Source organism: Nelumbo nucifera, chromosome 1 (genome assembly GCF_055504915.1).
Source record: "Nelumbo nucifera cultivar China Antique chromosome 1, China Antique-T2T, whole genome shotgun sequence".
NCBI lineage: Eukaryota > Viridiplantae > Streptophyta > Magnoliopsida > Proteales > Nelumbonaceae > Nelumbo > Nelumbo nucifera.
Window position 1 is genome coordinate 140844881 of NC_142649.1, and position 23434 is coordinate 140868314.

General features: G+C 37.6%; 3 protein-coding genes across 30 annotated transcripts; 1 reads left to right on the plus strand and 2 right to left on the minus strand.

The window, feature by feature from the left end:
• Window positions 1-1630: 1630 nt before the first annotated feature.
• Window positions 1631-5747, plus strand: LOC109114191 (uncharacterized). Of its 25 annotated transcripts, XR_016080282.1 has the most exons (11): window positions 1636-1831; window positions 1964-2150; window positions 2436-2516; window positions 2635-2717; window positions 2922-3037; window positions 3878-4000; window positions 4095-4337; window positions 4439-4921; window positions 5010-5060; window positions 5197-5431; window positions 5588-5747. XR_016080282.1 is itself a non-coding variant. In XM_088894486.1 (10 exons), the coding sequence occupies exons 3-10, from the start codon at window positions 3918-3920 to the stop codon at window positions 5627-5629; spliced, it is 735 nt and encodes a 244-aa protein (XP_088750612.1). In that variant the 5' UTR covers window positions 1639-1831; window positions 1918-2150; window positions 3878-3917; the 3' UTR covers window positions 5630-5747. The 25 variants fall into 25 exon arrangements, 17 of the variants coding, with proteins under 17 accessions (XP_088750622.1, XP_088750623.1, XP_088750612.1 ...); XR_016080283.1 differs by having other exon boundaries at window positions 1631-1831; window positions 4095-4124; window positions 4296-4337; window positions 4439-5431; XR_016080279.1 differs by having other exon boundaries at window positions 4439-5060; window positions 5162-5431.
• On the minus strand, window positions 4784-13037 carry EMB3141 (Pentatricopeptide repeat (PPR-like) superfamily protein). Of its 2 annotated transcripts, none has more exons than XM_010248704.3 (2): window positions 10629-13037; window positions 4784-6496 (listed from the first exon to the last, which is right to left on the minus strand). In XM_010248704.3, the coding sequence occupies exon 1, from the start codon at window positions 12779-12781 to the stop codon at window positions 10652-10654; it is 2130 nt and encodes a 709-aa protein (XP_010247006.1). In that variant the 5' UTR covers window positions 12782-13037; the 3' UTR covers window positions 4784-6496; window positions 10629-10651. The 2 variants fall into 2 exon arrangements, with proteins under 2 accessions (XP_010247006.1, XP_010247007.1); XM_010248705.3 differs by having other exon boundaries at window positions 6044-6607.
• A 2351-nt stretch (window positions 13038-15388) lies between these two features.
• On the minus strand, window positions 15389-22368 carry LOC104590161 (allyl alcohol dehydrogenase-like protein). Of its 3 annotated transcripts, none has more exons than XM_010248707.3 (2): window positions 21967-22368; window positions 15389-15580 (listed from the first exon to the last, which is right to left on the minus strand). In XM_010248707.3, the coding sequence occupies exons 1-2, from the start codon at window positions 22249-22251 to the stop codon at window positions 15404-15406; spliced, it is 462 nt and encodes a 153-aa protein (XP_010247009.2). In that variant the 5' UTR covers window positions 22252-22368; the 3' UTR covers window positions 15389-15403. The 3 variants fall into 3 exon arrangements, 1 of the variants encoding a protein (XP_010247009.2); XR_016080285.1 differs by lacking the exon at window positions 15389-15580 and adding an exon at window positions 18836-19610 and having other exon boundaries at window positions 21967-22107; XR_016080286.1 differs by lacking the exon at window positions 15389-15580 and adding an exon at window positions 18836-19630 and having other exon boundaries at window positions 21967-22107.
• Between the last annotated feature and the right edge of the window lie 1066 nt (window positions 22369-23434).

Genomic DNA, 23434 nt, shown 5'->3' on the forward strand with positions numbered 1-23434 from the left:
TCATTGGATAGAAGAGATGCGATAACTTCTTCCAGCTTCACTGTATCTTTCCCGTACAACAATGTTGTCACCATGTTTTTCATATGAATCAGAAAGTGAGGTAAGAAATAAAAGGGCCTTATCTTCTTCCTCCACCTTGACATTAATTTTCCCTAGTTAGTCTAAAATACTGTTGAATACATTTAGGTGTTACAAGAGATTCCTACCTTCTTCCATCTTCAGCGTATACAACTGTCGCTTCAGATATAGCTTTGTAGTTAAGCTTTTTCCTAAATAAAGCTTCTCCAACTTATCCCACAATTCCGATATAGAATCTTCCTCCATAACGTTAAACATAATGTTTCAGCCAGGAGCAATTAAATCGTAGTAACACACCTTGACTCAACGTCCTCCCAATCAGCATCATTCATGTCTTGTGTCTTTCCATTCTTTTCCTTCAATCTAGCCAAACCTTGTTGAACCAGGACATCCTTTACCCTTCTTTTCCATAGGATAAAACTGCTTTTGCCATAAACCTCTCAATATGGAATTGAGAACTTGTACATTTTGTTGCTATTATTTTTCAAGCAATTTTACAAGCACCTTGTAAGTACTAACTTGGGAGCTCTGATATCACTTTGTTGGGGGTTTCGCAACAATCACCCATAGTATAAAATCACAAGGTATTTGAAATAGCAACCACGAGAAATCTAATGGCAACAAAAATGATGAAATCCAAGCGCGTCACAAAAAACACAAAGGTTTACGTGATTTGGCCTTACCGCCTACGTCCACAAGAGAAATAAAGCATGTTCTTCACTATGAAAGAAAATTGAGAAACAATACAAGTACCCTATGGCTTGCAGCCCGAACCAACCCTTAACCCTTATACACCCGTTCTCCCTTTCCTCTCTACCCGAATAACAAAAACAAGAGAAAAACCCACTCTCACACCAAAAGCACTCTATATTTTTCTCTCACACCTTCTCTTTAAAAAAAAAAAAACACTTTATTCCTACATACAAAAAAAAGTTTTTATATGTAAAATCTCTTTAACCTAAAGAATGACTAAACCAATCTTTAAATTAAAATTAATCTAAAAATAAGACACAATCCCAATAGCACTTTAAATAATGTTTACACTTCATCCCACGGTGTATTGAAAACATCTTCCTATGAATACTGTGAAATATGGAAGATGTTCCCCGGCCTACGTTCTAAGTTCCTGTCTTCAGAACTCATCTGGACCCACTATACTACCATGTAAGCTGCTACGTGACTGACCATCGACCAGGTTTTTGTTGTTGTGTGGGGGCCTCTTGGACAGAGAAGCAAACACACAGAAGTCCGAATATGCTCTTCAGATAACGATTAATTTATTATTCATGGAATGGGAGATATTCCTTGATGATACACGGTGGAATGTGGCTGTCAGGTCCGTGCGACTTGTGGAACCGTGAGGAACGCTTGATGAGCAGATCCCAATTGCTAATGGGTACAGCTGTTCATGAAAGCGGGAAGCCGATCTCGGGCTTTGGGATTTCCCGGTTCATGAGTCACGACCATCCCACCCTCTATACCATCCACACGTGTGCCACATGTAAGGACTGCACAACGTAGATATGTAAGAAAGAAAAGAAGGCACGTCAATTGCATGAGTATGAGTGAATCAGGAGATCACCGGCTCACCGAATAGCCTCACTACTGGAGTCCATATTTTCCACTGTCGGTTGAGGTTCAGACTTCAGAAATTAGAACCCTCTCTCTCTCTCTCTCTCATACACACAAGCACAAACTAACGAAATAAGGATTAAAGCTTAGATTCAATAACAAATAGCAAATATGGGTAGAGGTGAATTGTTTTCTGCAAATCCTTTTTGGATTCTAAAGTTTCTCGTTATTTTTATTGCTGTTGTTGTTATCAAGCATTTGTTGCAGAGTGGCAAAGCAACTGCTGAAGAAATTTGAATACTGGCCTGTGTAGGCAAAAATAAACGGCAGACGGTGAAAGGCGCCGAGACGGAGGATGACGACGGTGATGATACAGTCAGCACCATTTCCACAGCCGAGTCTTCAGACGGACAACAGTCGCTATCTCATGAAGCTGTCGCTCAAGTTCGGGGAGAGAAGCCCGATATTGAGGATGTCCTGGATATGCTTTATGAAAAGAGGTACAAGCTAAAGGCTAAAGCTACACTACTACTATATGAGCAAGTCACGACCATTAGTCAGAGTAGACATTTATGATAGAGACACAGCCACCCGTCTCGTCCCAGCCCATAAACCAACACATAACATTTACAACCATCATGGCCCAGCCCAGCCCATTGAACCTTTAATCTTAAATTCTATTGTTGGCAAGGTCCAAGGACCGTAGCCTATATCAATTCTACTCTTAATTTCATATTTCCCCAAGTGAAGTGGGCTAAGATTGCTTTTTCGCATTCATAAAATAGGTCATCAACCAGGGAACAAGGACTTGATATACTTTCGAAGGCACTAACAAGCAAGTTGCAGCTAGATTTTGTGATGAGCAAGTAAGGCCCATGAAATGAACTGTCACAGGAAGTTTCATTGATATATAGATAGCCTCAAATATCAGTTTGGTGATTGTATCTCTCTATCTCTTTTCCTTCCTTCTCTAAATCAATACAGGGGCGAGACCATACTTCGCCAATGCCTGTCTATTTTCAGAAAAGGTTCTGCTTCTGAAATTTCATTAGCTGCTCGCACACTGGGTAAGAATTAAGGAAGCATGACTGGCTTCTTTCTCTTAGGCTGTGGAAAAGGTAGGGAAAGGAGGGGAAAGATAGGGAAGCCTTTACAAAATATAGGTTTCTCCACCTTTTCCTTCAGACCAAACATAGCCTTAGTATATATAATATAAATGTATAGATACATATACTATTTGAGAAATGTGACTGGTGAGGGGAATGTTGTAGGCTTGCTTGGAATCAGTGCTGGTGAGAGTAAATTAGCAAATATGATTTTCAAAGAATCATTTATTCATCTAAGCCGCATATCTAAACAGAGCCTGGATGAGGCTAGTCGCATTTCGGTATACTATATGATTAGATTACTTTCACGTTGGATTGCTCTTTTATGTTATGTACTCTTCATCCTTCATTCAATTTATTATACTATTGGATCATATAGGATTTCTTCTCTCTTTCATTATCTATTTTTTAACTGTTTGATGAATTTTTACATCATAGTATCATACTGCTGCCAAGCTCTGAAGAACAATAAAATACTGGTGATATTATATACATAATACAATTCTAATGTAAACTAGCTGATACTTTTTCAGCAGGAAAATTTTGGAAGAGTTAAAAGCTTATACTGCCTACTTCTCTAAATAGTGGGAAGTGAAAGGAGAAGCACAAAGAGTAACCCTGTAAATTTTATTATTCTAATCAGCCACTGTTGAAGGATTTCTTCTGTGCTGATGTATAAACCTATCTTCAAAAGGAGCCACATGGAACATCCATTCCCACTGGTCTGCTATCTTAAAGCTCTCATTTGCTATATTTTGGGTTTTTCAAACTTAATTTCAAAATCTAATCTTTGATCATTTTATTGATGACAAATTGGTTAACAGACACACCCTCTGTTGTTCGTACTTCTTTCATATCCTCAGGAGTTACCCCCGTATTGATTCAACATGCTTAATAATGGCAATAGCAAAAAATCACTGCAAATCATTGATTGGTCTATATAATAAATAGTATAACTTCAAATGCAAAGGTAAACGGGTGTCCTAATCACTTATTTTTGTATATTAGATTGAATGGAAACAATTTCTGTATGACACTGAGCATGTGGCCATATCTTTACAACTAGTCTGGAAAATGGAAAAATCTGGTTCTCTTCTTGTTTAATAGTTCAAAACATGCAGGCACTGAAATCTATTGCAATTTTAGCATTCACTGCTGGGAATGAGGAAGATACTACTAACGCACTCACTCTTATATGGCAAATTGGTTCGCACAATATGGATGAAAACTCGGATGAGGAAACTGTAAGCACTCTATGATCTGTACTTGTAATGGAGTCGTTCTATTTTTCTACTTCTCTCACTTTTTTCCATCCTTGGTTCTTGTATTGAATTGTAGGCCTCTGGTATTTCAGAACCAACTAATGAAGTGAGGGCATCAGCCTTAACTTGTTGCGCCTTTCTTTTAACTACATTATCTAAAGAATGGTTTGATGACAATCTCTTGGAAGAGTAACTGGAAAGGCTTTCCAGTGTAATTATCTGACATTAATATATATAAGTAATAACTTCGAGTTTAAGTCAGTTTCTTTGGTTTCAGATATTTTGAGGCTTGGCCCCGACTTCTAACTATGGAAGACAGGTCAGTCAGGCTTGCTGTTGGAGAAGGAATTGCCATTATCTTTGAGAATTTGAGTTCTGATTACAGAGATTTAGACTATAATGAATCCATATTAACCACAGTGAGTGGGAATATAGTCTCTCAAAGTACCTGTGATGATGTTGTTGACCAAATGAGAGACTTGTCTATTGAGGCCGGTGGCAAGGGAACCTCAAAGAAAGAACTCAATAGCCAACGCAACTTTTTCAATGATATCTTGGACTTCATAGAGGTTGGTGATAGTTTATCTCTGTCCTTTTAGTCCCAACTTTGGTGGCTGGTAAACTTAATTATTATCATTCTCTGTTCCATTTGTAAATGAATACTCATAGGTACAATTGCACATATGGCCTTCCCTATCTGAACATGTGGACCATGGTGAATTTAGATTTTTCCACACATGCAATTGTTGGAACATGGTGTTCTTAATAACCTTGATACCTTCCTACTGTATGGATGGAATTCAATTGTAATGTATTATACAGGGTGGTAGTGGACCCAACATATCTTTGAAGTTAAGTAATTCTGATTCTTTGACTGTAACAACATGGGCGCAGTCAATCCAGGTAGGCATGCTTCTTTTGGTAACAAAAAGAAGACAGGCTCTTCTCTTTCATTGTTATAGCTAAAAACAACAGTATGCCATTCTCTTAGGTAAATATGTTCAGAAGCTTTCTTGGAGGTGGATTTCAAACTCACATGCTGGTAAGTTATTCCTAGGGCTTCTACAAATTTCCCCTTTCTCCTAGAGACTTCCAGCCTTGAAGCAGGTATTCATCAATCATCTGTAACCTGTTGAATCACAGAATAACCCATTTCTCCATGATGTTTTCGATTTTAGACCAAAAGCTTCAAAGAAACAAGTGCTTTCCACTAAAGAGGAGGTTTGCCTTGCAACTTCTGGTATCAGTCACTAATATGCAATACATCTCCTTTTGTTCAACTGGTTTTCTCGTCTGATGCTCTTCCTAATATGTCAACTTCTATATTTGATGTAGAGGATGCTCTATTCACCCAATTCAGTATCAAACAAAGCTAGGACACAGGAGTTGAATAGGAGGCGATCAAATGCTCAGGTAATTCTAGTTTTATTTGTTCAGTTTTTCTCTTCCAAGTAGTAGCTTCCCGTTGCAAATTACTTTCGTTATGCTTGACCAAGTGTGTTTGGTAATAGTTGCCCTATATATGTTGCGAACTCCCACTTCTCACACAAGTTTACCTGTCTCAAATAGGTCGAGAACTATGGGTACTACAATGTAGACATGGACGAGTAGCTGAGGAACCGAAGCAGAAAACAGGGTAGACAGTTCTTTGGCTTGAAAAATATTGCAATGCATGGTGGTGGCTGTTCCACAGGAATTATGACAAAAGTCCCTTCAGTTCTTTGGCTTGTGCATAAGGTTTCTCCACTAGCGCTACTTCATGTCAAAAGTAGTGTAAGAAAATAGGAAGAGTGATCTTTCCTCACCATTTGTAACTTTAGCAGCAATGTATTTCAGGCTGAGATGAACCTTAATAAAGATATAGAAGCTAATTTTCCTGCTCCTCTCTTGAGAATCGATGAATTGGAATATCGTGGAACCAACGAAAAACAAATGATCAGATGCTATGATCCAAAGTCGGGGAGAAGGCCGCTCTGTACCGTCATCCATAAAATCACCATTTGCAAATCCTTTTATCACCTATAGATTATGAACTAATCTGAGGCTCTGAAGTGCCAATATCTCTTGCCAACATATTTTCCCAAATCAACTCACCATCTATACTACGCTGGGGTTTGAGAATACCAAAATAATTCCACAGTTGGAAACTAAAAAAGCTCCATCTACTAGCATAGAATGCATCAAATTTCTGGGAGCCACTAACCAAGTTAATAGCTTGACTGAACCTTGGGAGAATGAGCTCGGACCCTGTACATTCTCTACAGGACACTCCATCCAGAACTGGAAGGGTATTCATCTCTATATAGGACAATTATTTGATCAATATCAATCAAAGTGTTAATCTAACCTCTCCTTTTGTAACAACTAATGAGAATGTGTTACTCTAACAACATAAAGGTCAACCAGATGTATATTTTCTCACGTTCCACAAGAGGATGAGGTTTCTTCTCTTAGTGTCAGAGGGTAAGCAAAGAGAACCTGATACAAATGGAGAAGCAATTTCATTCGGGGCATGCCAACAAGTACCAAAAAGCGAACCTCAGCTTCATAAGAAGCAATAAAAAGATGTGGACATGTTCACAATTTACCCTACACGAGTTCACAACATACGAGAAGATTAGAAGCAAGTTTTATCTTATAGTTGTCGAAGCATTTCACAAGTGTCGATACTTTCTATTGGTTATCAATTTAGTTCATTAGATTTGACAGTAGGTTTCGCACCAATTATTATCTACTATCTGGTTTTTTCTCGTGGCTAATAGATACCTAGATGATCTATCCATTTTATTATTCGTGCTTTTTGTCCATTACTAAATTTGATCAGGTGTGAGTTGCATCTAACCATAGACGTAGCAGATGTAGCTCTGATCCTGTCAAAAGTAGCTGCAAGCCAGCGGATATTGATTTCACAAAGTATACTTGTTGATTGTCTAAATGGTGGTTGCTCATTTGCATCAGAAATAAAAAGCAAAATACCAAAAAAAAAGCAAAAAAGATTAAAAGATAAAATAGAACATTAGTGAGCGAAGTTTAAAGTATGGTTAGTATTTGTATCATAATGTAGCCGAAATTGACATGCCATTACAGGCGTAACCCCATCTCATTCCGCCTGTCTAAAACTGGAAGAGTTTAGGATAAGGCCAAGATTTCCTGAGAATTATATTGGAAGCTTACTCTAATAGATACTTTAGAACATCATAACACTACTGCTTCTAAACCTGGTGATATACATAAAACTCAAGTATGTCTGGAAAACAGAAGGTCAGGAGATCAGTGGGCTATGGAGATATCAACGAGAATCCAAAGGAATGGACTTGAGAAGTAGCTCCTGGTGGGCATATGGGTATGTTCCACGGATTGAGCTGCCAGAGAATACTGATGGGAGGGAAATGGAGGCAAATGTCAATGATGAAAAGATTTTGGAGGTTCCAAAGAAACATCAAGAATCAAATATTCTTGAAAGAAATGATGTGCCACCTAGGGATTCTATATTTGTATGAGTAAATAAAAGATGTCAATAAAGTTGACTGCAAATAAATATATTTATGGAATAAAGTTGGTAAGTGATAAAGTTGGCAGTGGAGGATGAAATCAAGTGGAGACATTGAGCTAAAGTGAGGTGGCTGAAAGAGGGGGACAGAAATACCCAATTTTTTCATAAAATGGCTAATGCCAGGTTGAGGGCATCTTCTATTTCTAAGCTGGAATGGGAAGACAAAATTGGGAGCTCTGATGCGGATATAAAGAGGGTGGCAATAAGTTTTTATAAACATCTCTATACAGAATCTTGGGCTCGTAGACCCTTTCCCAGAAACCTTCCTTTTAAACAGCTAAGTGGAGAGCAAAAGTTGTTTATTGAAAGGCCTTTTTCGGAGGAGAAAATTAAATCAGCCATTCTCTTGTTGGCGGCTGATAAATCGCCTGGCTCGGATGGCCTTACTAATTTGTTTTACATCAAATGCTGGGTTATGGTTAAGCAAGACATCATGAATGTGTTTCAGGCTTTCCAAGAGAATGCCTCCCTCCAGAGAAGTTTGAATGCTACCTCCATCACTCTTATCCCTAAAATTGAAAGGGCGGTTAATGTGAGAGATTTCGAGCCGATCAGCCTCCTTCACAGTTTTTATAAGATTTTGGCTTAAGTCCTAGCTGAGAGAATGAAAGGAGTGATTGAAAGTGTCATCTCTAACAATCAAAGTGCCTTTGTACATGGTAAACAGATGCTTGATTCAGTCCTCATTGCTAATGAATTAATTCACTCAAGAAGAAGAGAGGGAGTTCCAGGTTTATTTTGCAAGTTGGACATTGAGAAGGCGTATTATCATGTTAACTGGAGGTGTATTGACTCAGTCCTGCACCATATGAATTTTGGGCAGAAGTGGAGGAATTGCATTAAAGTTTGTACGTCCTCTCCTAAGTTCTCAGTGTTGATCAATGGCCAATCGGCAGGTTTTTTTGATAGTTCTAGGGGGCTGAGGCAGGGAGACCCTCTGCCTCCTTTGCTTTTCATATGTGTAATGGAAATTCTGACCCTGTTTTGTAAAAGAACAGCTGATGATGGGAGTTGGGAACAACTTCAGAGAAAATTCCTTTGGAGAGGTTGGGAGCAGGACAATAAGGTCCATCTAGTTAATTGGGACCAAGTTTGTCTTCCTAAAGCGGAAGGTGGTCTAGGAATCAGGAAATTAAAGAATTTTAATTCTGCTCTCTTATGCAAATGGATTTGGAGGTTCTCAGTTGAAAGGAATGCGTGGTGGAGATCTCTCATTACTGAAAAATATGGGGTTGATTGGGGAAATTGGAGAACAAGAGATCCCCCTCCAAATTGGGGCAACTCTCTATGGAAAGGAATTATGAGGTACTTTTCTATCTTTGGGGAAGGGATTTCAGTGTGTGTGGGCAAAATAAATATAACAAAATTCTAGAAAGACAAATGGTGTTTAGACAGCCCCCTTGCTAGTTCCTTCCCTCACCTTTTCAGATGTGCAATCAATCAGGAGGCTATTGTGGCTGATTACTTATCATTGAATGAGAATTCAGTGTTTTGGTCCCCTCTCTTAAGGAGGAATTTGTTTGATTGGGAATTGGATGACTTCTTGGAGCTAATGTCTCTGCTTCTTGTTCAAAAGATTGATGTACTGGGGGAGGATTTGTGGTGCTGGAAATGGAAGCTGGATGGGGTGTTTTCTGTGAAATCCATGGCTGATAAGTTAGATAATGTGGGAGGTTCTGAGTTCCCTGCTGGGCAGATTTGGAACCCTCTGAGCCCTTCAAAAGCCAACTTTCTGGTCTGGACGATGGCCCTTGATAAATGTCTTTTCAGGTCTAACTTGTTGAGAAGGGGTATTCCAATTCTGGATTCAAGTTGTGTGCTTTGTGGGACCGCTGAAGAATCTACGGAGCACCTTTGTCTTCATTGTCCATTTTCTCTTCAAATTTGGCTGCATTTTCTTAAAGCTCTGGGTGCTAACTGGGTTTTTCCGAGATCACTTAAGGATCACTTGTGTTCCTGGAAGCTGAAAGGTCTTAGTAAGAGAGGGAAGCTAATGTGGAAGACAATTCCAAATGCAATCCTGTGTGGTCCATTTGAGCTGAAAGGAATAGTAGAATCTTTTGTAATAGGTATAAGGATGTTGATCATGTAATTCAGAGAGCCGTGGGCAAGTTGATCTCTTGGTTTTCCACATCTGGGGAATTCAGAGATCTTAGTATGTCTGTTTTGTTTCAGTCTTGCTCCTGGGGGAGGTTGTAATTTTGGTTGCTTTTCAGACTGCCTTCTTGGGTCTGAATTGCAGCCTTCTTTCGCTTATGATGAATAAACTTACATTACCTTTTTCCAAAAAAAAAGTTGGTAAGTGATAACAATACCAGAAAAAGAAGCTTAGGCTATGTTTGGTTTGAAGGAAAAGGTGAGGAAAATAAAGGAAAGGTAGGGAAACCCATACAAAGTTTGTAAAGGTTTCCCTACCTTTCCTTTCCTTTCCCTACTTTTTCCTTCAAACCAAGCACAGCCTTAATGTGCAGTAATGACACAAAATAAGCACCAGACCAAAAAGGGGCAGGTTCCCCATTCCAAGTCTGGCATCAAAGATAGATATGCCCTTTTTTATCAACAGAAAGATAGATATGTCCTATTAATAGTTCTAAATTTTGTAATGAGAGTTTTTTTTTCTGTTTTGAATAAGTTTTTGTAACGAGAGTTATTAACAGTTAAAACATATGTGAACTGCCATCTGTATGAACAATGATGCCACTTCATTACAGGGAAGAAGAGGACCCAACAAATTATTCATTGCATCAAAAACCAGTGTAAGTCTATTCTTCTAAAGAGATGAGATTAATCATTTCACATCTGGTGATATCAGACATCCTTTTTCAACACACACACAATTCTAAGAGCATAAACACTTGCTGGAGTAAAAACCTATATCATCCATCTGAAAATGACTAAGCAAAGTACAAATTTGCAGAGATTTAGAAAGAAAGGATTTCTGTATTTCTATTCATAACTTTATAAAAATACAAAGTGCATCTATGAACTATGATAGTAAGATTATATTTTCATTGACCAAGAAAACATATTAATTTACTTGATGAAAAGAATCTTTACCTCACAATGAAGTATTTGTACGATCACCAGTAATCCCCACAAGAACAAGTCCCATCTTTGAAATGGTGAAAACGGCTACCATCTCTGATGACTATTACCCGTCTGGTAACCATGGCTATCAATTTAACTACATTATGGCAATCACCACAGATCCGATGGCTCTGCACAATCTGCAAAGATGTTGAATCTGGTGTACTGATGATCCCAAAAGCAATAGCTAACTTCTCACTGTGGAAAGACAAAATCCGCTCTTCTTGTTCATCAACATCAGGAAGCAAAGATTTCTTCTCCGGAATATAACCATGCTTCCCTATCTCCAACATTAGTTCATTTAATTTTTTATAAATCTCTTCTGATTGTGCATGAGATCTATCTCCAGAAAGAAAAACATGTGATGTTTTCTTGATTTCAATCCAAGTGCATGCAGGAAGCATTCTCAAGCCCCTTCTTTTCAATGTCTGAACAACTGCAGCAGCTTCCTTCAATCTCCCAGAACTATTGTATATGTTCAAAAGCAAAATATAATTACTAAGCTTTTCAGGTTCCATCCGATAAAGCTTTTCAGCAGCATATTTTCCAAGCTCTACATTTTTGTGGACCCGACAGGCTGTCAACAGTGCCGCCCACATGTTCATAGTAGGAGTAAAGGGAGCACCTCTTATCAATGCAAAGGCTTCATCCAAGAGCCCTTCCCGTCCTAAAAGCTCAATCATACATGCATAATGCATCGCTCTAGGCTTGATCTTGTAGACCCTATTCATTGACTCAAAAATTTTCCACCCTTCATCTGATAAACCTGAATAACTACAAGCAGACAAAACAGCAAGAAAGGTGACATGGTTGGGGACCATTCCCTCACGAAGCATCTGTTCAAACATTTCAATAGCCTCAACTCCCTGGCCATGGTTACCATATCCGGCAATCAAAGCATTCCAAGAAATAATGTTCTTACGAGGCATCTTGTCAAAAACATGCCGAGCATCTTCAATCCTACCCCATTTTCTGTAAAAATCCACCAGCGCTGTGTTAGCTACTATATCTAACCCAAATCCATGACGGACTAATCCTGCATGAGCTTGTTTAGCATGTTCTAGTGAACCTAACCGAGAACATATTCTAATAATTATTGAATAAGTAAAGTGGTCCATCTTTACACCCGAATCTCGCATCTCATAATACAAATTCAAGGCTTCCTGACTATAACCATGAAGGGCATACCCTGCTATAATCGTATTCCATCCAACCACTGTCTTCTCCGGCATCTCACCAAAAACAAATTGAGCATCTTCGATGTTCCCACATTTACTATACATGTCAATCAAAGCACAAGAAACAAAAATATTCCCACTTATTCCCATCTTCAGCACACAGGAGTGTAATTGCTTCCCTGCAGAAACAAGTCCCAAACCAGAAGAAGCCCGAATCATTGTGGCAAACATGCGGGACTCAGCATCGGAAAACTCTCGCCACATGAGCAAAAACAATTGGAAGGCCTCTATGAAATTCCCCGAATCAACAAGCCCAGCTATAATTGTGTTCCATGACACAATATTTCGTTCAGGCATTTCTTCAAATAATCGTCGTGCATCAATCATCATTCCACATTTCACGTGCATGAGCAAAACCCTATTGTTCATGTACTGATCTGGTTGAAACCCGCTCTCTGTCATGTAATTGAAGACTTTTTTTACACCTCGAATTGACTTCTTAGCAATACACGCGTCCACTAGAGCATCATACGTGCTAGGTTCAACGTAATACTCACCCTCGGATTCCAATATTTCGAACAATTCAAGTGCCTCTTCGTACCTCTTGTAGAACACCAGCTTCTCTATCCGAGTACATAGTCCTGAAGTGGGTTTTCTAATCTGGGTTTCTTCCGGTCGAATCTCTAGTTCCAAATTTTGGGTGGTTTGCTTGGGTTTCGGCTTTGGTCTTGGTTGTAGTCCTTGTTCAAGAGAATAACAATTGAAATGAAAAGGTAGTGTCCTAAAGCTTCTTCTGGTTTTAAAAAAGTCAGACGCAGAGAAGAAAGAAATCTTTCCTTGTGTGAAAATTTTAGAACCCAAAAGGAAGCATGGAAAGCTAGAACTAGAACTGCTTTGGAGCTGATCCAGTGATATGCTTTGGAAACGAGAGAGCGGGATTTCCATCTTTGATTTAGCTAGCTAACAACAAGATGAACTGAGAACGTACCTTTGATCCTTTCCAAGAAAACGCCGAAATACGAAGACATTAGAGAAGGTATGATGTCGTTTTGTTGCGTTAACTTGTCTTCTTTTCATTTTGATCTGAATGTCTTTACGTTAGGAAGTTTCGGCATCGAGAGATCCGCCATTTTAGATCTTCCTATAGAGTGAGGGGTACACGACTGTAGTTGTCATTTATTATTCTTTATATAATAATGTATATTACTTATTGAGGATGTAGCTCAGATGATAGAGCGTTCGATTAGCATGCGAGAGGTACGGGGATTGATGCCCGCATTTTTATTTTTTGCATTTTAATCTTTACTTCGTTCCCCCGCATGGAAATTTTCTTAAACTACCCTTTTGATTTAGTTAATTGACAAAGTTAAACTTTTTTAACTATCCTTTTGATTTAGCTAATACATAAATTTTGTTCTTATTGTTTATATATTACCTTAAAGTATTATTACTGTTTCTAATAATTTGACAATGCCATTAAATGCTAATGAAAAAAATGAAATGTTTAATTTGCCCTTTACCATTCTTCAAATTTTCAAAATAAAACCCAAAAGAAGTAAATCGCTGTTCCATCTCAGTCTCCATTTGTCGTCTCCATCTTCAACTTCGTATCTGTTTTCGTCTCCATCTCAACTCCGTTTCCTTTCCGTTCTTTGTCTCCATTCTTGATTCCATTTCCATTTCTGTTTTTCGTCTCCATCTTTGACTCTGTCTCTATATTGTCAGTCCTCATACGGATCCAGTGAGGGATAGGCCTATTCTGCCTCATCTTCTTTGGCAAGCTTCTTGATTCTGAGTTAGTGATTAACGGCAGAAGCTTAGAAGAAGCAAGAAAACCCTCATCTTGCCTTCTTATATTTGAAGCTTAATTGCAAAAAAAATTGATTTTTTCATCGCTTACAAACATCATTTATTCTTTCTTGGGTAGAATGAGCATCAAAGGCTTGAAAATGCTTCACCTTTTATTACACAATCGTTAATCACATTTTCTTACATACTTACACCCATCATTTATTAATTCATAACATGTTGAGTCGAACCAAGGTGACTTCAAAAAAACTTGTAGACAGAAGAAGCAATACTATATTATTATGAATATTTGATGTTGGTCGATTTCCACTGAAAACGTTTTACTGATGTTAGCCAGTTCCAAAACTTCACCAAAGAGAGAGAGAAAACTATTGAAAACACCGTAGCACTGAACGATAAATCAATATCGGTAAAAGAAAATGTATTATTATCATTTTGTTAAAATATAACAGTCATGTGGTGTGACATGTGAGCATATTGTGACGGAACCCTAATAGTAGGGGAATACTTGGTCAATTGTAAGAAAATTTAGGGGTACTTCAAGACAATATATAAATAGTAAGTCTAGTGTTAGTCAATTAGCTAAACCATAAGGATACTTTAAGAAATTTGCCCAATATATACCCTTTAGCTAATTGACTAACTAACCCTTATTGCTTACATATTGTCTTAAAGTACCCTACTTTTTGAAGACAACTATTTAAAGACTTCCCTACCGTTAACTCTTCGTCATAAACCGTTAGGGCACGAGATCAGGAGAATTTGGTGACGAACGCGATTTTGCTTTTCAACTAAAGCAGCGTTTGATAATGCTGGATCTGCCTCTTATCTCTGAAAAACTTGCTTTTCAAAGGTAATAGACATTTGGGATCATGTCTTAAAAGTGGATCTGAATACCACTTTTAGATCTTAAACTTTAAGACCCAAGTCAAGCATTGTAGGCGATCAGATGGGTATGACTATAGGCTTTAGTTATAACTCCAACTAGCATGAATTATTTTGGTATGTCAATATTTTTCCTTTGCCTCCTAAATGTAATTTAACCATTGGTAGCAAGTATAAAACCAACTTCTTGGAATGTAGTCACCATCTTGGAGTTAAGTTGGGTTGGGGTTACAGTTGAGCTTCAATCTGAATCCAACTCAACCAACATAACATCATAATCAATTTGGCTTAAGATTGTAGTTAAGATTTCACCACTGTGGGTGAGTTATTGCTGATTTAAATTCATCTAATTAGGTTGGCTTAAGGTTGTAGGGTAAGATTCCAACACATTGGATTGAGCTATTGCTAATTTCAATTCATCTAATCAGGTTGGCTTAAGGTTGTAGGGTAAGATTTCAACACATTGGATTGAGCTATTGCTGATTTCATTTCATCTAATCAAGTTGGATTAAGGTTGTAGGGTAAGATGTCAACACATTGGATTGAGCTATTGATAACTTAACTTGATCTAAACCAAATGAATTACAACCCTAAAATTTCAACACATTTAACCTAAATGATTTAACTTGATCTAACACATTGGATTGAGATATTCCTGTACTTAGACTATGACCTAACACATTGGATTTAACTTGATCTAACACATTGAATTGAGCTAGACACATTAGTTCATTTGAATTGAAGGTTAAGGCCAAAATAAGGGAGTGTTTACATATGACAACCATGAAAGTAATGCTAAAAAAGTTTCATTACGCATCTTTAATGTGCAACTTTTGTATGCAACTCAACACCTTATCACACAATTGGGACTTACTATCCAACTTTGTCCTTCTCTAATTGCAACACCGATTCAACCTCATCTAGTGTATCTCGTAGATGATGAAGCTTGCATGAAGATGATGTGGAAACTCTCCCTTCGATGAATTCTCTACTTTGGTTAGGTTTTTCTTGCTTATGTATCCAAGCAAAAAACCTACACCCTCCTTTCTCCTGCATTAACAGACCAAGGCACAATTATGTATTTGACAAAATCCATATGAGGTAGGCACAACAATGTATATACTACCTATGCCTTGGCACAAACCTAGAATCAATTACCATATGAGCTGCGTCATTTGGATTAAAACACACGACATATGCTAAGTTCACATGGGCACATTTTCGCCTCATCTATATCCATAAGAAGAAATTGCAGCTAATGTCCCTAGCATGCTAAAACAAGCCAATAACAATTGTTAGTTATCCGTATGCACCAACGTTGCAATTGGAATTGCATATTATTCTCAAATTTCTAATTTCTAGACTCCATAGTGATGCATTCTCCACATCCGCATGGACAATTTATCTTCATAATTTACCTGAAATATATGTCCAAAAACAATATAAAAAAAAAGAAGTCAAGCATGTGCGGGTGAACGAGGTAGGCAAGTGGATGGGTGTGGGTGGGAAGGGTAAGCAGGTGGAGTGTGCAGGAGCAAGGGGATGGACGGGGTAGGCATGCAGGTGGGCGTGTGTGGGCAGGGTAGGCGGGTGTAAGCAGGCATGTGTGGGCGGGTGCATGAGTGGGTGGGTGTAGGCGGGCCAGTTATGCATTGCACACGCACAAGGCTATCCCCTGACATTTTGACAAACAGTTGCAGAGCAGGGATTGTGACCCACCCCACCTTGCTTGCTAGTGACCCTCCCCTACCGTCAGGTGACCCCCCTATGAAACACCTTATCACCCCACCTCACTTACTTGCTGCTCCTACCCAAGTTTCCGTCACCAACACAGGTAACCTACTATGATTCCTCACTGCAACGCTCAGCTTGTCGTGATTGTCGATGTTGTCAATGGAGGAAACCTGTAAAGGGCGACAAGTTATGGTAGGGGATATCCTTGTCCAATTTCAAAGACCGAAGGGTATTTTCGATCATAAAAGAATAGTTTCGGCATTTTAAAAACGTAATAATGTCACGTGATACATGCTGATGGATCTTAATAGGAAGCTGACGATAAGGGTAACATTTGTCTATTATCATAAATGTTGGGGGTACGTTAAGTAATTTCTTAAACAGTAGGATAAGTTCTTGTCCATTTGCTAAACCTTAGGGGTCATGCAAAGTGTGACATACAACTCTCTAATTGGAAGTACACCCTTAGCATACACGAAACTGAATTTAGGAGATCCGACCTCCAATTTATCGGTCCTTGCCTAGAAAAATGACTGTATTTTTCCAAAAAGGTCGTGCATTTTTTGTAACAAAGGAGGTTAAAACCCGCAACCACCCAAAGCTCTAAGATCCTGTTTCTATTTGTGTCAAGGAGTCAACACATAAGAAACCTATTTTTGTAATACATAGAGAAGGTAGGAAAGCTTCGAATTGTTTAGAGGTCTTCAACAAACTTGAGAGTTTGATCTCAAGTTTTCTTGCAAAATATACAAATTTTCTCCACAAGTGGATTCTCTAGGCAAAGAAAACACAACATGTTTCTCAAGTAATGAATTCCCATATTTGAGATCCTTACCGAATGCCCATCTTGCATTTCATCTAACCTGGATTCCCAGTATGAACAGTTGCTCCAAGCTAATCAATCAATAGGACTATGATTTTCCATTTGAGAAGAAGGATAATTTGCTCTAAACAAATGATCCTTGAGAATTTGTCCAATAATCCCACTTTTATCTCGAAAAGTAATTCACGATATCACCCAACAATAAAGAAAACATGGCAAGGTCCATAGTTTATGTGTTCCTGTAAGATTATTTTATCCCACATCAACACTCGGGCGTTTTTTTTTTTTTTTGGATTGTGGCAGGGAAAAAGTTGGTCAGGATTTTGATTCTATTGACCAAGAACCTCATGTTCTTTTTTTTCAAATTTAGGTGGGGACCAGGGAAAGTTTATTTTCCTGGGTATCACCAACTTTCCCACCTGGGGGGAAAAGTTGCCAAACCTTGATTAAAACAAAAATGCTTCTTTTAATCATAATTTTCAAGGCGTCTAGGCGATTTTGGGCGACACTGGGGCACCTAGTCGCCTAAAAATTTTATAATATGAAAAATTGACTTTTGACTAGTTTCCTAGTTTTATATACCATTCAGCATGTATGTTAATTGAAAAATAGCAATTCTCTTTATTAAGAACATTAAATTTCCTCTAAAAATGTGGAAAATCTTTTACATATATTAATTTCATTATTTTCAAAAATACTACTACTATAATAAATACTTAATAGAGTAAATTCATATTAATTAGCAACTAAAGAAGGTTATTAACTTTATATGATAAATATTCAAGATAAAAAGTAAAATAGAAAATAAAACAAGGATGGAGTTTCTGTTTTATTTAATTAGAGAGAATAAAAAAAAGAACTTTATTATCCTATTGATTCTTTCCCCTTTCTTTTCTTTTCTTTCATTCTTTGCTTCTTTTTCTCTTCTCAAAACCCTTTGAGAATTTTAAATTTCAATAATAAAAAATTAAAACAAAATATAATTGATATATATAGCATATAATAAAATGTATTAATACATACATTAATAAAATACAACAATATAAATGATATTATAAAAGGCGCCCGCCTTGTCATTTTTGTCACCTAAGCGGGCGTTTAATCGCCTAGGCAGGCGCGCCTAGTTACTAAAAGTCAAGGTGTTTGGGCGAGGCACCCAACTAAGGGTGCCTAGGCGAGACCTTGACAACTATGCTTTTAATAATAAATTTTTATGATTAAAATGATCATTATCTTATTTACCTATAAAATAAAAGAACATGGGTAAATGTACTTACCCGAATAAGTATTTCCAAAAAAAAATTTACCCAGGTTATTGCACTTACACGGGTGAAAAGTGATTAGGTGCAAATGTGTAATCAGTATTTTAGGCAATACCAATGAGAAGACTTGTGCTTGATACAACGATAGAGATGCCAATAGGACGTTATTTTCCTATTTCCCCTCCTTTCATAAACAGTCCAGAAAAACAAGCAAAGCTATCTACAGGGCCAGTTATGATAACCAAGTAATAGATACAAGCTTTCCTGGAGGGGAAATAGAATCTCATCATTTTGAATGCGACGGTCATTTGTTTTAACTCATGGGCTAGTCAGAATGTCGAAAACCTTTAGGCTATGTTTGGTTTGAAGGAAAAAGTAGGGAAAGTTAGGAAAACCTATACAAGGTTTGTAAAGGTTTCCCTAACTTTCCCTACTTTTTCCTTCAAACCAAACATAGCACGAGTGTAAATTGGAGGATATGTATTCCTGCACATCCAAATGTGGATGTATTTTTCTGGCCTTTTACAATACAAAGTTAACATTTCCATCCAAAGAAAATATGGAACTTTGGTGGTGAGGCTAGAGCACTCATGGATGGTATAAGTTAGCTATAGAATAGACTTGAAAGAGAATACGATGAGGAAAGAAAAAAGCTATATTGTGGACAGCCAACAGATAAAGAGTGAATTTTAGAAGTTACTCGCACAGGAAAGAAATATAGTTACTTGTGCAACCTTTACCTTTTGCAACTGAATAGAAGGTGCTACTTATATAAGCACATAGCATTATAGTTTACAGACAACAAAATAGTAAAAAAATCCTAATTTTTCCCATGTCAATAAAAAAATGTAGGAACTGGGGTAGCACCCTACCTCCAACCTAATTTCAACACAAGTAAAAGCTAATTTTATCAATGATTCCATACTGTATCCAATAAGCCTCCTGGATCTGGAAAGCCCAATGGTCATTGAAGGCAAAGTTTTTCTTGTAGTCTGCAGTTCTCAATAACCAATAGGGGTATGGCCATTGTTAATCAGTTTGCTCCATGCCAGTCAGAGGTTGAAGATGTAGCCCATCTATTGCCATGGTGCCCCAGTTGCCTGTCATATGTGGTACCATTTTTTGTAGTTGTTCAGGATTGTTATAGTAATACCGAGGGATCTGCCTTCTTCCAATTGCATCTTGGCTCTCTGAGGTGTTTAGTCGAAGGGGTAAGGTGATGTGGCATTTGGTTCGTGGTGCCCTGTGTTGGGCCACTTGGCTGGAGCATAATAATAGAGTCTACAATCAATAAGGTTCAGAGATTGAAAAACTAATTGGCAGGCCAACAGGTGCATGATCGAATGGACCAATGTTCTGAAGGAGTTCACAGGCATGAAAAAAGAGAAATTAACAAATGAAAGGGAGAGAATTCTTTTTGTTGATTCTAGAAATGAGTGAACACAGGATACATCTTATACAATCAGTATACTTTTTGTACAGTTCTTCTGGTTCTGGCCTGTATTGCTCAGATGTATTCCTTTTGTAATTAGATTGAGGGAACCTCTCCCTCCTTTTGGACCTTTCCTCTTGAAACCCCCAAACCATTAAATATACTCAACTCAACTACGCCTTTCCCCAAACTATATGGAGTCAGCCATATGAATCCAGTTCTACCATTCTACCCTGTTCAATGTTATTTCCATTGCAAAATTATTTTTTTATGATAAAAGACAAATTTAATAAAAACAAAAGAATGGTAATACAAGTACTGCAGCCCCAGCTTCAATTTGTAAATCTCCCCAAATCCTATGCAGGATCACAATTTCAACACAAATGCAAACATCTTGCTCACCACCCCAATCTAATGATTGCAATCCACATAACAACTCTTACAACTCTGATCCAAATAGATCAGCCTTCTATCCCAATTTAAGGATCAAAAGGAAAAGATAGAAGACCAACGTCAGTATTGAATGACTCTGCAGCTAATCATCTCCGCCAACACAGTCACTACATTCAATGATACCCTTAAGTCATTTCTCACTTCAACTTATATCCTTTTTTGGTCTTCCCTAGCTCTTCTAGACTCTTCAACTTGTGAACTGTGGCAGGTCACTTCTTACCTTTGAATTTGAAACTCTTACCGTATAAATCCAGTAAATATCCATTTCAGGATCTGGGGCTTCCTTATAACTGTTATGATGCTAATTGTAAACCAGCCCTTTTAACCTTATTATTCCTTTAAATGCTAGCAATTTTAAACCATCTAAAAACCCACTAAACCTTATACCTCATCCCACATCCAACCTTGGACCTTCCAACCTATCCACTGTCAGTGGCATAAAACTTATGGAAGAGCCAAAAAGACATGTCTTACTAAATCATAGAACATTCCACAGAAATTGGCATTACCACGATGACATACTTGAAACCTAACAGCTTCTAGAATGACAAAAGCACTGCAAATTACCTATAATTTTTTAACAAGATCCACTTATATTCTTCAATCTGCAAAGAGACAACCTTAACTACAGTTTACAGAGGAGACTATAGATATCCAAACAATAACCTAAGCATCATATCATTCAGAAGTTCCGGTTACCTTCATCCCCATCTTCAGTCGTTCATTGTGAAGATATAATAGATGGTCAAAGACAAGACAATAAGCACACCAGAAAGAAGACTCTAAGAAAAAGGATGGGGTTTCCTTCCGCTTTTAATATGAGATGCATTTTTTTTCTGAAAAGTGGTAGGACAAAAAAATTCAAATTAGTTCTTCTTTCAAAATAAAGTAGCTCGGTTCAAACATATGGATTCTAGATATAATTATTAGACTACAGAAATTTTGATACTTCACTGCATCTATCCAAATCAACCACACTCAGGTGCCGATACAACAAGTGAGATCAATTTGTAAGTAAAAAATATGAGAATATAAAGATTTAGAGAAAATCAGCGGCCAGCCGGACAATACTAGAGAGACACAAAAATTCTAGACGGAGAGGAGAGAGAACCATCTGAAATACTTTCAACTAAAATTACCTAAAAACCATCAAAGATACTAGTTGATACAGCGAGACACTTCTTCCGTGGTAATTTGAAACTCAACTAAAGTTGAAACAAAATCCATAACACCTCATGATATTTAGAGCACTTAAAATCGATGAGATAATTCAACTAGATACATTTTTTTATCAGTAACTAGGTACTTATCTTCATCAGTTTTGGCTTCACCATGGCAGAATGTAGAAGTATAGAATGTGGAAATACAAGCTAGAGCACTCATTAAGTATTAAATGATGTTATGTAAATAGATCCATTACTCACTTTTTCAAATATCTCATCAGTTTCGTGGTTACCCTAGTCAAATGAGAATGAGCAAAATATAAAATTGCAGGGGAAACCCAAAATTCAAAAGTTTGCTAAGACAGTGATCAACCATTAACCGGAAAAAAACACGCCATGCACAGAAACTCTTTCAACAAATTATCTACCATATCTCAAGTTTAATTGGCCCTTAAAGACATTAAACAAAACCCATTTCGTTTTCCACGGAACGGAAGTGATTAAGGTTCTCATTCATCAAAAAAAAAGTGATTAAGGTTCTCTGTTATACAAATTTATCAGAAAACTACCCGAAATTGCGGAGCTTCAGAACCAGTAGCAGGCAAGATTTCCCAACGGCATGGCTCGAGTTCATCTGAAACTGGGCAGTACCCTGCAAGCGTCACCTTATCGGCCGAAGATGCAACTGACCCGAATTCAAAAACTGTTACTTCACCCGGTCGAGGAACTTCCATGGCTCCGTTCATGCCCAATGTTTCTGACTTCTCGGCCGACTTTTCGGGTTTCGGCTCTGTTTTCTGCTTGGTTTTCATCTCAGGAGCTTCTTTGCCCTTCCACCAAGAGAGAAGACCCATGGCTATCACTGAACGCACTCTGCTCTAGGGTTTTCTACAGCTTGCAGTCAGTGCCTTCCTAAAGCGGAGCCCTCGGTGAGCGAAAGCCAAGAACTACTTGCACTAGGCCACTACGTTTCCCGCTATGGATAAATGGGCCTGCTTTGTCACGAAAATAACGTTAATACCCTTCTGTTTTATATGCTCGGCAAGGACTATTCTATGGGAGTATTGTCTTGTGGATAATGGATTAAATGGTAAAATAGAAAAATCTCCCCTAACTTTTTTTACAATCTTGTAAACTTCCACTGTGCTTTGATTATAACAGAATCTTCCCTTAAAATTAGTGTTTTTAGATGAAAACCTGACGTAATACATAAATTTTATTAAAATATCAGATTTACCCTTGAAATGGTTTCTGTGAAATTTATAATCAAATTCAGAGCAACGAATCAACGACAACCGAAGTCTCCTACCCCAGTTTTTACTTTTTTCCACTATTTCTCTATCTGAGGTGAGCTAATCAGTCGTCACCGACCGACTAACCGGATTTTTCCTTTTCATGTGTTTTATTTATTTTTTGCATTCTCTTCCCATTTCTCTTTTGTTCTTCTTCTCTCCCTTTGCTATTCTTTCTCTTTTCTTTGGGTGCATGTGAATCTTTGGTTTCTTTACCTTTTTTAGGTGACAAGTGAACATGAACCACACTCTGGAGAATTCATGGAAATAGAACTAGAAAATGAATTCTTCTAATACTTAATGATTCCTTTTACTATTTAACAACCATCTCTTACAATCATTCAATTTAGTCTATCCCGAAATAAAGGATTCCTTTTTATTACTCATAAAATGACAGTTTATTACAAATCATAATTCAAAACAGACATAGAAACCTTCTCAACTGAAACTTCAACATAAAAAAGGGCAAAATACAAAAATCTCCATGAAGTTTCTAAGAATCATAAAATCTTTTCCTGTAGTTTTATTTTAATAAAAACTTTCTTTGAATTTTTAAAAAATTCAACAAAAACCTTCCTTCTATTATATTTATGGGATCGGATCAATGCATGTCCGAATTCGATCTGATAATTTAATCGGTAAGAAATTAATATTCGAATTCGACTGAATATCTGATTTGAATTATCCGAATTCGATTTGATTGTCGAATCTCGGATTCGAATTCGGATTTTCAAATACCATTTAC